This window comes from Myodes glareolus, chromosome 13, assembly GCF_982192425.1.
Source record: "Myodes glareolus chromosome 13, mMyoGla1.1, whole genome shotgun sequence".
NCBI classification, from domain to species: domain Eukaryota; kingdom Metazoa; phylum Chordata; class Mammalia; order Rodentia; family Cricetidae; genus Myodes; species Myodes glareolus.
The window spans coordinates 63015434-63027854 of record NC_142038.1 but is presented as its reverse complement, the minus strand read 5'-3'; the positions used below and the strand labels follow the sequence as shown (position 1 = coordinate 63027854).

The following is a 12421-nucleotide window of genomic DNA, read 5'->3' as shown; positions in this document are numbered from 1 at the left end:
TTTTAATTGTGCTCTGAGGATGTCTCCTCAGCACAGATAAAGGAGTTGGGGTGAGTAGTAAAGAAATCTAAAGACTGGAAATCAAGAGAATTTTTTTTTTTTTAGTTTTTACCCTGACTGTTCTAAACATAATTAAAGATAGTTGAAACATCAAGTACACTGTGGCTGAAAAAGAGATTGATTGGTGTTATTGGTAGGCCAGTAGAGTAGTGATTTCTTCAAGAAGCCGTTTCACTGATATGAAGCCACACCAGAATGTAAAGACCACTTGCTCAGAGGAGACTAGATAATTTGAGGAAAATAAGGCATAATTATGGAGTAAGATTGGTAGTTTGGCAAAAATACAGAAGAAACCCTTCTAAATTTTGAGAATTCCATGACTAGAAAATAGTGTTAGCTTCTGATCTGGGAAGTTCCTGTTGGATTTGTTATATCCCAGAAACTACTCCCTAGAATGATAATATTCGATGCTGTTTTTTAGTGTCTAGGTTTTTGACTAGGGGAAACCTAACATACACTCTTTCCTAATGTTTAAGCATTTGTGTTGAAGTGATAAAAGTGATAGAAAATGTTACCCTGGGTATTACTTTTCAGATGCCTTAGAATATAGCCAAGAATTCCTGTTTGCCATATATCTTTGAAATATGAGCTCCTCATTCTGTTTGCTATTGACAGACATTTATGCATTTTCCTGTTCTTTTTAAGCTCAGTTTATGCAAATATTTTTACCTTTTTCCTATCATATACTCTTGCCTTTTCTATATCATAAAACAAATTGATATTTCTCACCAATTTTTTCTTCCTTTTTTTTTCTTCCATATACTATGTATCTTCTCTTTTTTTTTTTTTTTTTTTTTTTTTTTGGTTTTTCAAGACAGAGTTTCTCTGTGTAACAGCTCTGGCTGCCCTGGAACTCCCTTTGTAGACCAGGTTAGCCTCGAACTCAAAGGGATCCACCTGCCTCTAATTTAGAGTGCTGGGATTAAAGGCATGCTCTGCCACCACCCAGCATCTTCTCATACTTTTGAAACATTTTGCAAAGATGTAAAATCAATTTGTAAATTGTGACATGCTCCACCATCCTACCATGTCTAAAGATAAGATTTGTTAGGGCAGAATCTGTTAACCCATGTTCCTACCACAGAATTATTGAAGAAATGAATCATAAATAAAAGCAATGTATTGTCTTAGTTTTGAAGACTAGGAAGTCCAGTATCAAAGGAATCGGCATCTGGTGGACTTTCTTGCTGTGTTATAACATGGTGGAGGGGCATGAGTATGCAAGGCAGGCAGGGGAATTTCTGTGAGTTTAGGCCAGTCTGCATAGTGAATTCCAGGCCAGCCAAGGCTACATCGTGTGACCCCATCTCAAAAAAAACAAAACCAAAAAAGTAAATGTGTATTTCTGTTGAAATCTCTCTCTCCTTTCTTTAAAGACACTAATACCATCATGGGAGTCCCCGTTCCCATTGCCTTGTTTATCCCTGTTTCTAACATACAGTCTTTAGGAGGAACACAATCACACTGTACCTGAGACTGAACTTTTTCATGTTTTATTTTTTTCTGTTAACAGTGTCTTGTATATAATTGATAGTTTAACATACTGGAATATGTGATTTTCAGTTGATTGGCTGAAGCCATGCACTACATAACAAGATTTCACACAAAGGTGGACCAAATATACCATGATATATACACCTTAGAACCTAGATTAGTAGTAGGCTTTGCTGCTGGGTTTATATAAGTAACACTTTTATGCTCATACAGTAATGAAACTACCTCATGACAAGTTTCTCAGAACACACCCTTGTTAAATGATACATGACTATAATATCGTTTCTAAGATGGGAATGTTACACCAGATTCTAGTTTGTAGTCATTAAATTTATGTTGAAATTCTGCTGCTAGACAGATCCTTTATTTACGCTTTCATTTTTTCTTCACAGGATGTATTCTGATCTGAATCAATGATTGTAGCTTGAAAGGTGTTATTAGGGGATTTTTAATGTAGGAGCACAGTGCCTCATCACTGAGAGTTTTATCATCTCACAAGGAGGTTCATATGAAGGAAGGAGATTTTGAGGTTGGTCTGGCTTCATGATACCATGGTCCAAATGCTTTCCACAGATTCAGTTTGCTTTTCTCAGCACCATAAAGTCTTTTTCCTTATGGCTTCAAGATAGCTTCAGGACTTGAAGTATGTTTTGATTCAGAGCATCTAGAGGTAGAAGAAAGAAATATTTCTCCTTTGTCATCTTTTCCCCCAATACTTTCTGACAGATTTCCCTACAGGTCCCATTGGTCATGCTTTAGTTTTGTGCTTTGGCAAGGTAAATAGAATGGCTGTGGTTGGCATGGTCCAATCAGGAATAGGTGGCCTAGTAGAAAATTATCACTAGAATTACACTGGAGTCTAATATGGTGAAAATTTTGGGTGTGAAATAAGGAGTAAACAGTATCCACTGCAGATGCTGTCTACCTGTCTTTGGCCTTCTCATTTGAAAAGTTGGTGCCATCATAGTTTTCTAAGAGAAGAAAAAATAATTTGTTCTATTCCCATTGAGTTTTCTGTTAGTTCTCAGTAACATATTTTATATATATATATATATATATATATATATATATATATATATATACAGACACGTATATACATACACTATACACACACACACACACACACACACACATATATATATATATATATATATAATAGACATTAACTGGAGTGCCTCTGCCCCAGGTACTTTACTCAGAGAAGTAGCTGAATAATTAATGACCCTTGCATTCAAGGGGGTGGCTGGCCTATAGTTGGGTATATAGGATAGTGGATGAAAGGAAACAGAAAAGAGTTACTTCGAAATTTACTGATTTTAGGAAATTTATTTTTCAACAGATGATGTGAAGCATGTGGATTTGTGATATGAATTCATTTGAAAAACCTCTTTGGGGTAAGTTGATAAAATTGGAAATCAGTGACTTCAAGGTTGCACTTCTCCATGGATTTTAAAATATGCATTGGATTTTATGTCTTATATACGTGCATTGGAAGATTTTTGTTGTTGTTGCTATATTTTTGTTTGTTTGCTTGTCTTGGTTTTTCAAGACACAGTTTCTTTGAAACAGTCCTGGCTGTCCTAGAACCCACTCTGTAGACCAGGCTGGCCTCAAACTCACAGAGATCTGCCTGCCTCTGCCTCCCTGAGTGCTGGGATTAAAGGTGTGCGCCACCACCGCCTGGCTTGTTTGTTTGTTTTTGTTTTAGACAGAATTTCCCTCTGTAGCCCTGGCTAGCCTCAAACTCACAGAGCTCTACTTGCATCTCTTTCTCCCTCACCTTCTAGCTGGTGTTAAAGGCATGTGCCACCATGCTTAGCCATAGCAGGGTTTTGTACTAAGTTCTTACTTTAATAAAATTTGAGAAATAACAATTTATAGTCCCAGCACTGCTTTATTAGTACGTTTATAGTTATTTCTCATTAGCAAGTCAGTTTGAAGACTAAATGAGGACCAGGTTCAGAAAAGAAGTCTTTAGATAGAACTAAACTTACCCATAATCTTCTCTTGTGACTGAGAACTAATTTACAGTACCAGTGTGAAGATACTGGAGTAAAGTTTGTCTGTGAACTTCTCTTTGCAGCATTTCAGATGGTCATTTTCATTGCATCCATGTATATATAAAAGAATTATGATGGTTTCCTCTAAGAAAGCACCTTTAAAAATACCATTTATTTACCGAGTGTGTATTACTGCAGTGGAACTATAAGATGGGTTTGTTTGTTTGTTTGTTTGTTTGTTTGTTTTTTAAGAAGGGGCCATACAGGTTTTGTTTGTCGCAGATAAAGTAAACTGACCCTGCTAAGACCACATAATAAATAAGTGTTAGAACTGAAATTTAAGTTTAAACTTTTGGCTTAGTAATCATTTCCTTTTGTTTTAATATGTCAGTTGTACTCGAACTCCTAAGACTACTCCCAGATGTTCTAATTGGCCTGGAGGGCTCAAATGGCTTCAGTATAGGAGTACTAGCAGCAGAGATACATTGCAGAAAAAGGACACATTAAAATCTGGAGGAAACCAGGAGTTAGCTTGTAAGCATTCTTTCCCCGAGGGACAGCAGGGTGTGCTTAGTTTCTCCAACAGTTGTGACAACACATGGAATATTTGTAATGGATTAAATAAATATGCTGCAGATCCCCGAGTGGCTGCAACGGCAGAAATGCTGCAGGTTGCTGCAGGTCCTGAGCGGCCCGAGATGGACGGATAGGCACGCTGTGCAGAGTGAGGTTGGATATTTATTAAGTGGGTTATGGAAGGGAAGAGGAAGAAGGAGAAGAACAGAGAGAAGGGCAGAGAGAGACAGAGAGAGGGGGGAGAGAAAGAAGGGAGAAGGGAGAGATGGCTCATGCCCTAGATTTTTTACTGGGTTGGGCATGTAAAGGTACCTTATATCTAGCACATACCAAAATTCCAAAGTCACAGAAGGAAAAGGGGGGTGTTTAACATAAACCAGATTGTACAGTTAAGGCACAGTAGAGGATTATTTAGAGGGAGTTTTATATCACTGTAGAGAACTGTTTATAATTCAAATTCCCTGATTTGAGGTAAGAGCCAACCTTGCTACACTTTTCTAAGGATAACAATTTCAGGCCTGCTATATTAACTTCATCCCTATACATTGATTTATTCATTTGAAGAAGTAGGAACTGTGGCAAACCAAATTTTTAATGTCGTATGTTTTGAAGGTCCCAGTTGTTACTGCTTTGCTTTTTGTTTTCATTTTTTTAATTTAATTTAATCTTAATTTTTAGATAGGGTTTTTCTGTGTAGCCCTGACTTGTCCTGGTGCACACTCTGTAGACCTATCTGGCGTCACACTCAGAAATATGCCTGTCTCTGCCTCCGAGTGCTGGTGCTTGTCTACTACTGATTTGTTAGGAAACTTGCATGACCTCTTGGCTAAGATTTATCATCAAAAGATAGTGCTGCAGACAACAGGAAGACAAGCACTCAGGAGGCAGAGTCAGGCGAATCTCTGAGTTTGAGGCCAGCCTAGTCTACAAAGCGAGTTCCAGGACAGCTAGAATTGTAATACAGAGAAACCCTATCTTGAAAAACCAAGCCAAAACCAAAGGAATAGTAAAAAAGGTGACCAGTCAGGGTGGCTTAGTGGGTTAAAGCACTTGCTTCTAAGCCTGACAGCCTGAGTTTAATTCCTACCTCTTGCCTAGGTCCTCAAAGATAACTTACTTTATGTTCTGAACTTAGACTGTCCTTTGATCTCCATACATCCTCCCACATACACACACACACACACACACACACACACACACACACACACACACACACACACAGTAAAAATAGTTATAGTTGAGAAGACTTGTTTTACTATATGCCAAGAATAAGCTAATTATTATAATTTAGATAGGATTTTTAGATATGAAGAGACAAACTGGTCAATGGAGCCAAACATAGAGACTCACAAACTTGATTTACAATACGGTGAGTATTGCATACTTTTAGGAAAGGATGACCTGTTATTTAAGTAAGTGGAGACAATTTATCCTTTTGGGAGACAGTGATATTAGCCCCTTACTTAAATAGGAAAGGTAAAATCTTTGACATAAAAACTTCATTATTAGTAATGATTTCCAGGTATAAGTATTTCTTAAGACTTAGGAAAATTGAACAATAAAAGATATTCTTTTACTAAAGTAAGCTATGAGCTAGAAACAAAAATACTCAACATTTCATGCCCCAGATAGACACATGAGCCAGTAAGCTCTGTTAAGAATTTCAGCCAGTATTCTAAGTTATGCTTGTTCTCTTAACCTCTAAATTTGAGACAATAACTCAGAGTGATCACAATAGTACTTCAGTTACCACAGTGGTGATTTTTAAATTCTGAGTAGTGTTTCACTGTATAAATGTATAACTTGTATGCACATCCTTATTTAGAAATCTAAAATGTTCTCAAATCTGGAACATTGGATGCAGATGAACACTTAAAAGATTTTAAATTTTGGAATATTTCAGATTTTGGATTGTGGAGCTAAACAAATTAAATCTATGCAAATATTGCAAAATCTGAAAAACTTAAATCTGGAGCAGTTCTTATCCCAAATATTTTATATAAAGGATGCTTCAAGATACTAAAAAGAAATTGGCACACAGATTGTTTTGTAGACATGTTTTCCTTTTTCCTTAGATGTCTAAATGTGAAAAGACATCCTTTTTAGATGTAAATGAACTGACAGTAATATATATTAGAGAAATGCTCATTAGAGTTTAAAGAATGGGTCTGAGGATGTAGCTCACTTGATAAAAGGCTTGCCTTGGATACATGAGATCCTGTGTTTGATTCCTAGCTCCATATAAACCTATTAACTGTGGTGCATACATATAATCCCAGCACTGTTAGCGGTAGGAGGAACAGAAATTTAAGGCCATCCTTGGCTACCTAGGAGTTTTAGGTTCTCTTGATCTACATGAGATCCTGTGGGGTTTTTGTTTGTTTGTTTTTGTTTTTGTTTTTGTTTTGTATTTTAAATCCCCTGTATTAGCAGTCAGGTTCTTTGCCAGATAGTCAGTCTTCCCTGTGAAATCGCTCAAATAAAAATGAGCATGCGTAGCTTTTGTGAGAGCCATTGTGCTGTGATATTGTGTTCTGTAATTCTTCCATGTTTTCTGTACTTATTAGTAACTACTCACTGCATGTAACACAATCACGTGTCGCACTGAATAAGCATGATTTTGAGGCAGAAAAAGTCAGTAGTACCCTTGTTGCTCCCCCACCTTGCAGTCTAAGAGAATGTTGTTCTGATGAAAACATATGTAGGAGATCAAAGTCCCTGGTGGCAAGAACAGAAATAAATAATAATTCTTTCTGCTTACAAGTATTATTTAGTGCTTTCTCAGGTAATTTTCTGGCTTTTGTCTAAGAACCTTGTAAAGAACTATCTACGTAGTTCATAGATGAACTCACCTGTTCTGAATTGTTCAGATAATCCATCTCTGCTGGCCACTCTTGTGTGAAACTGCTACATCGCCCATCTGCCTGCTTCTTAGGGCATCTGCTTATACCCTTTCAAGCATGGAGCACATGTACAAGGTGTTTCCTTTGTTTACTTGATGGAACACATTTGGTGTGTTTCTCTCCTGTCAGCAATGACAGGACACGGGCCTTTCCTTTGAGCCTTTGTGTTAGCTACTCAGTGACGGTCTTCTCGGGCTGCTCCTGAGCTCTTCAAGGTAAACATCCACTTGGTGGGAACAGTTTTAGTTAGAGGATTCCAGATGGTTATTCCGAGTTGTGAATGCGTTCTCCATGATAGAAGAGTGTCATGGAATGGAGAAGAGTGGGAGATGGAACTAAAAAACTGGGTCTTAGAATTCCTTCTCTTCCCTGTTCTGACAGTGTTTTCTGGTGAGTATGACTGAAGTTTCTACATAGGATTTGAAAGAAAAAGGAGGACAGGAATTAGACTGAAAAACTGTGCAGTACAGACTGTAGGGAGAACTGTATAGTCAGACTAGGGTCACTGGTTATTGAGGATCTGGTGTTAATTAATAGTTTAGCTTTTGCCTTAGAATTCAGTAGAGCGGTTGAACAGAAAGGGAGTTAAGACCCATGTTTTGAGAAGACTGAAATAGTAGCCTACTGTTTTTAATTTACAGGGAAATAAACACATTTTTACATAGTTATTAGCTATTTAGAGTTCTCTTTTGTAAAGGCATTTTATATCCTTTGCTCATTTTTCAATTGGATACTGCTCTGTAAGAGTTACTTATATAATAACAGAATTTCTTGTTAATGAAATTAATTTATATCTCATAATATTTAAATGTTAAATTAATCATGATCTGTTTCCTTGAATTTAAGACAGCTTTTTTTTTTTCTTTATAGGGTATGACCATGATTTCTGATGAAACCAGATTGGAATAATTTTCATGATATTTGTATATTTATATATATATATATATTTTAAAATTTTACATTTGACTTAAAGTGCCATGAGAAAATTTGCATATTGCAAGGTGGTTCTAGCCACCTCCTTGGTTTGGGTACTTTTGGATATGTTTCTGCTGCTGTACTTCAGTGAGTGTAACAAGTGTGATCAGAAAAAGGAGAGAGGACTTCCTGCTGGGGATGGTGAGTAGCCTTTTTACAACTGTTTGCTTAAGTATAGCGCTCATTTTTACTGATGAATAATAGAGTTCTATAACTGATGTTTATATTTAAAATTTGTAGCTATATATTTATATCTGTGAAAATTTAATTTTTTTATAAAATATAAAATTTATTTTATATAAAAATAAGTTTATATGTAGATTTAAATTTTAAGGTGAATTGTAATCCCTAAATTTCTATGTTTTAATTATATTTCTAACAATGTTGTGGTTGGTTCTTTTAACAGTTGAATGTTAAAGTGTCATTGAGTTGTTCAGTTTAGTTTTTTCATTTAATATTAAATGTTAATTTTCTACAAATTATGTTACCAAACAACATAGGGAATCTCAAAATCAGAATTGTACTGAAGATCTAATGCTATGATGCAAGGTGGAACATTAATGCTTTGTTAGCAGGTGTCAAGTCTCCTGCTTGCCTGTCTTATTCTCCAGGGCAGTAGTTCTCAACCTTCCTAATGCTGTGACACTTTAATACAGTTCCTCATGTTGCGGTGACGCCCAACTATAAAACTACTTTTGTTGCTGCTTCATAACCGTAATTTTGCTGCTGTTGTGAATCATAATAGCTTTGTTTTCCAATGATCTTAAATGACCCCTGTGAAAAGGTCATTTGATGATCCCACCCCTCAAAGGGTTGTGACCCACAGGCTGAGCCTACTGCCTGAAGTCTTGGCATTTGTTAGGCTGAAAGAGGATCCTGTGTCTTGATGAGGATTTTGGCTCATCTGCAGCAGTGCTATGCCCTCAAATGATTTCAGACAAGTGTTAAGTCATCTAACAAGATTGGGACTTTTGAATGAATAGGTGGTTGTGTCTAGAAGGGAATGGACTAGAAGAGAGACAGGTATAGTGAGGACTAGTTGGAGGTGTTCATGATGGTTTCAAAGAAAGAAAATTTTAAGTTGACCCTCTGCAAAACTATTTAGCATTCTAAAGCTGAGTGGTCTGTGTCGTTTTCACAAAATGGGAAAACTGCACAGCACCTTGGAGGCATGAACAGACTGGGAGGCTCCAGAAGAGGCTGCTTGTTGAGGGCACAGTTTTAACTTGGATGTTGTTAACAAAAACATGAGGTAATTGTTATGAAATTGGTATCAGTTAAATATATTTCTTACTAGTTCTAGAGCCAGTGCAGAAGCCTCATGAAGGTCCCGGAGAAATGGGGAAACCAGTCGTCATTCCTAAAGAGGATCAGGAAAAGATGAAAGAGATGTTTAAAATCAATCAGTTCAATTTAATGGCAAGTGAGATGATTGCACTCAACCGATCTTTACCAGATGTGAGGTTAGAGGGGTAAGTACATAGTGTGGTCCTGATCATATTTCAATGCAAGGTTTGTCTACATTCCCAAGGTATGCTTTGCTTGGCGCTTACTTTTCTGTCAGTTACTGTTTAATTATACTTGAACTCTAAGTTCAATGCTAATAACGTAACATTTCAGTATGTTACTGCTCTACTGACTCAGGAACTAGGAGAATGATTACTTCTCTCAACAGATTAATAGGGGAGTCTAAGCATTTATGAAAATAGTCATATGTTCAACCTTTTATAAAAAGATTTTAGGTGCATGAAACTTGAACCAGTGAAGTTCATAAATCCTACACGTATAGCTTACTGAATTTTCATATGTAAGTACAAAGCTGTGTAAAATCAACCAAACCAAGATATAACCCCTGAAAATTCTCTTTGTTTTCCTTTCCAGTTACTTCTTCCACCTCCAAAGACAACTATTGTTTTACCCCTTATTACCATAGAAGATATATCTTCTCCATTTTTGAAGAGAAGAAAGTCTAGACCTCTGCTGCACAACACTGTGCCTGTAGACAGCAGTACCAAATTGCATGCATAAAAATTCTTTAAAAAGGAGCTGGAGAGATGTGGCTCAGGAGTTAAGAGAGTGTACTGCTCTTCAGAGGACCCAAATTTGACTCCATGAACCTACAGTGAGCATCTCACTGTTCTGGTGGAAGCGTCACCTAAGATCCTGGTACCCATATACCCAATGAGTTTGAAATGATTAGGTGGAAGCCCTCCCTCCCTCCCTCTCTCCCCAGACCCTGCCCCCTAAGAAAGCTGGCCAAATAGCAGCCCCTCCCCAGGGCTTCTCAAGACCATGCCTACTGGCTATTTAAGACCTGGCCCATAGATCTTCTGTGTGTGTCCTCCTTCCTGTTCTTTTCTTTGCCTTCTTGAGGGCCACCTGGGAGTGCTCTGCTTTACATTACCTTGTTTATTAAATCTTGATTTATTAATTTGGTCTGATTTGGCTTATTGCATCAGCAGTAGAGGAATCCAGCAACCAGGGATCCAATACTTAACACCCACAACCACTTATAATTCCAACTTCAGGGGATCTCATTCCTTTTTCTGGCCTTTGAGAGCTCCTGCACACACACACACACACACACACACACACACACACACACAATTCAAAATTACAAAAATCTCAAAATAAAAATCTTTAAGAATGTAGATGTCATGTACATCTTATAAGTAGGTATTATAAGCACATTTAAAAATTTAGATCAAGACCTTTAATACCTTTAGTCCCAGCACTTGGGAGGTAGAGGCAGGCATATCTTTGGGTGCAAGGCCAGTCTGGTCTACATAGTGAATTCTGGGGATATGTACAAAAATCCCAAAACAAAATAAAACACAAAAAAATTAAATCACATTGTTAGTTCCTACAAAAATATAACTGATACCAGAGAAAAGCAGAAACTGTAAAGTATAATTATTAAATTAGTAAATTATTTAAGGCCTTTATACACAGACATACATAAATAATAACAAACGTCCATTCACACACAGCCTTGTCACTTTATATACATCTAAGGAAAAGCAAAGCCAGTCCTTATTAGAAAAGAAGGACCATACCAGTGTGCATCATGAAATCAGTGATGGAAATTAGATAAAGGTGTAATAAACAAGGAGTGTTAACATAATCTAACTGATAGCATAGATATCAACTTACAAATGAAAAGTGAATTGAATCTAGCAATATGTGGATTGTATATGTTCAGTTTTATACCAAGTTGGTATATTCCATACAGAAAGCTAAAGTTGCTGAAATTTGCTATAGTAACAGAAAAAGAATATGTTGATATGGTTATTTTATGAAATACAGAGAAAATATTTGATAAAATTTGTTGCTGTCAAGATATGCCTAAGGAACTTCCTTAATCTGATCTGTAGGTTATCTAAATGGCACAGCACGAAAGTCCCCTAATGCAAGTACCCATGTTGAATAGAGATTCTGAAAGGTCAGAAGCATGCATGGTGCTCATTCTTACTACTTCTGCTCAGTGTTATACTGGATGTCTTTCTTGGCTAGGCAAGATAATAAGAATTTGAAAGGTACTAAAAGATTTTATTTAAGCTAGGTGTGGTAAAAACTTGGAGGCTGAGGCAGGAGGATTGTGAGTTGAGGAAATCTTGGGATATATAAGCCCTATCACAACCTTATTTTCAACCTCCTATCCCCAATGGATTATAGATAGAACATTATAATCCATAAGTGTTTAGTAAGGTTGATGGTTTGTAGGTCAGTATTTTTTGTTTTGTCTTGTCTTGTCTTGTTTTGTTTTGTTTTGTTTTGTTTTGTGAGACAGGGTTTCTCTGTATAGCCCTGGCTGTCTTGGAACTCACTTTGTAGACCAGGCTGGCCTCAAACTCACAGAGATCTGCCTGCCTCTGCCTTCCAAGTGCTGGGACTAAACACATGTGCTACCATGCCTAGCACAATATTTCTAAGGAAAAGATTTTTAGCATATGTTAGTTCTTTTAAAGCTAGAAGATATTTCTAGAGTATCTTTTTAGAATTACTAGAACATATCAAGTGTACTACTGAGAGAAATTAAATGCCTAAATAAATGAAGAAAATACTCTGTTCATAATCAGTATTATGAAGATTTTGATTCTCTCGTTTGTTAATTTAGTGTAGTTCTAGTTACAATCATAATCTTGTGTGTGTGTATGTGTTTATAATTTGGTTGATTGTGTCACTGAAAATACAAAGAGATGGAAGAACTAGACATTGTTGACTTATCAAAATTTCTTTAAAAGCTGTAGTAATCAAGATATTGTTATGTTCTTATAAAAAATAAGACAGGGGGGCTGGAGAGATGGCTCAGTGGTTAAGAGCATTACCTGCTCTTTCAATGGTCCTGAGTTCAATTCCCGGCAACCACATGGTGGTTCACAACCATCTGTAAAGAGGTCTGGCGCCCTCTTC

At 36.8% G+C, this 12421-nt stretch overlaps 1 protein-coding gene across 1 annotated transcript in view; it reads left to right on the top strand.

Moving 5' to 3' along the window:
- The first annotated feature begins 2893 nt into the window (after positions 1-2893).
- Galnt1 (polypeptide N-acetylgalactosaminyltransferase 1) overlaps positions 2894-12421 on the top strand; it is a 38718-nt gene continuing 29190 nt past the window's right edge. The window contains exons 1-3 of the mRNA XM_087896220.1: positions 2894-2948; positions 7904-8149; positions 9306-9480. Coding sequence (XP_087752346.1) covers positions 8011-8149; positions 9306-9480 — 314 coding nt within the window. The 5' untranslated portion in view covers positions 2894-2948; positions 7904-8010. The remainder of the gene's footprint in view (positions 2949-7903; positions 8150-9305; positions 9481-12421) is intronic.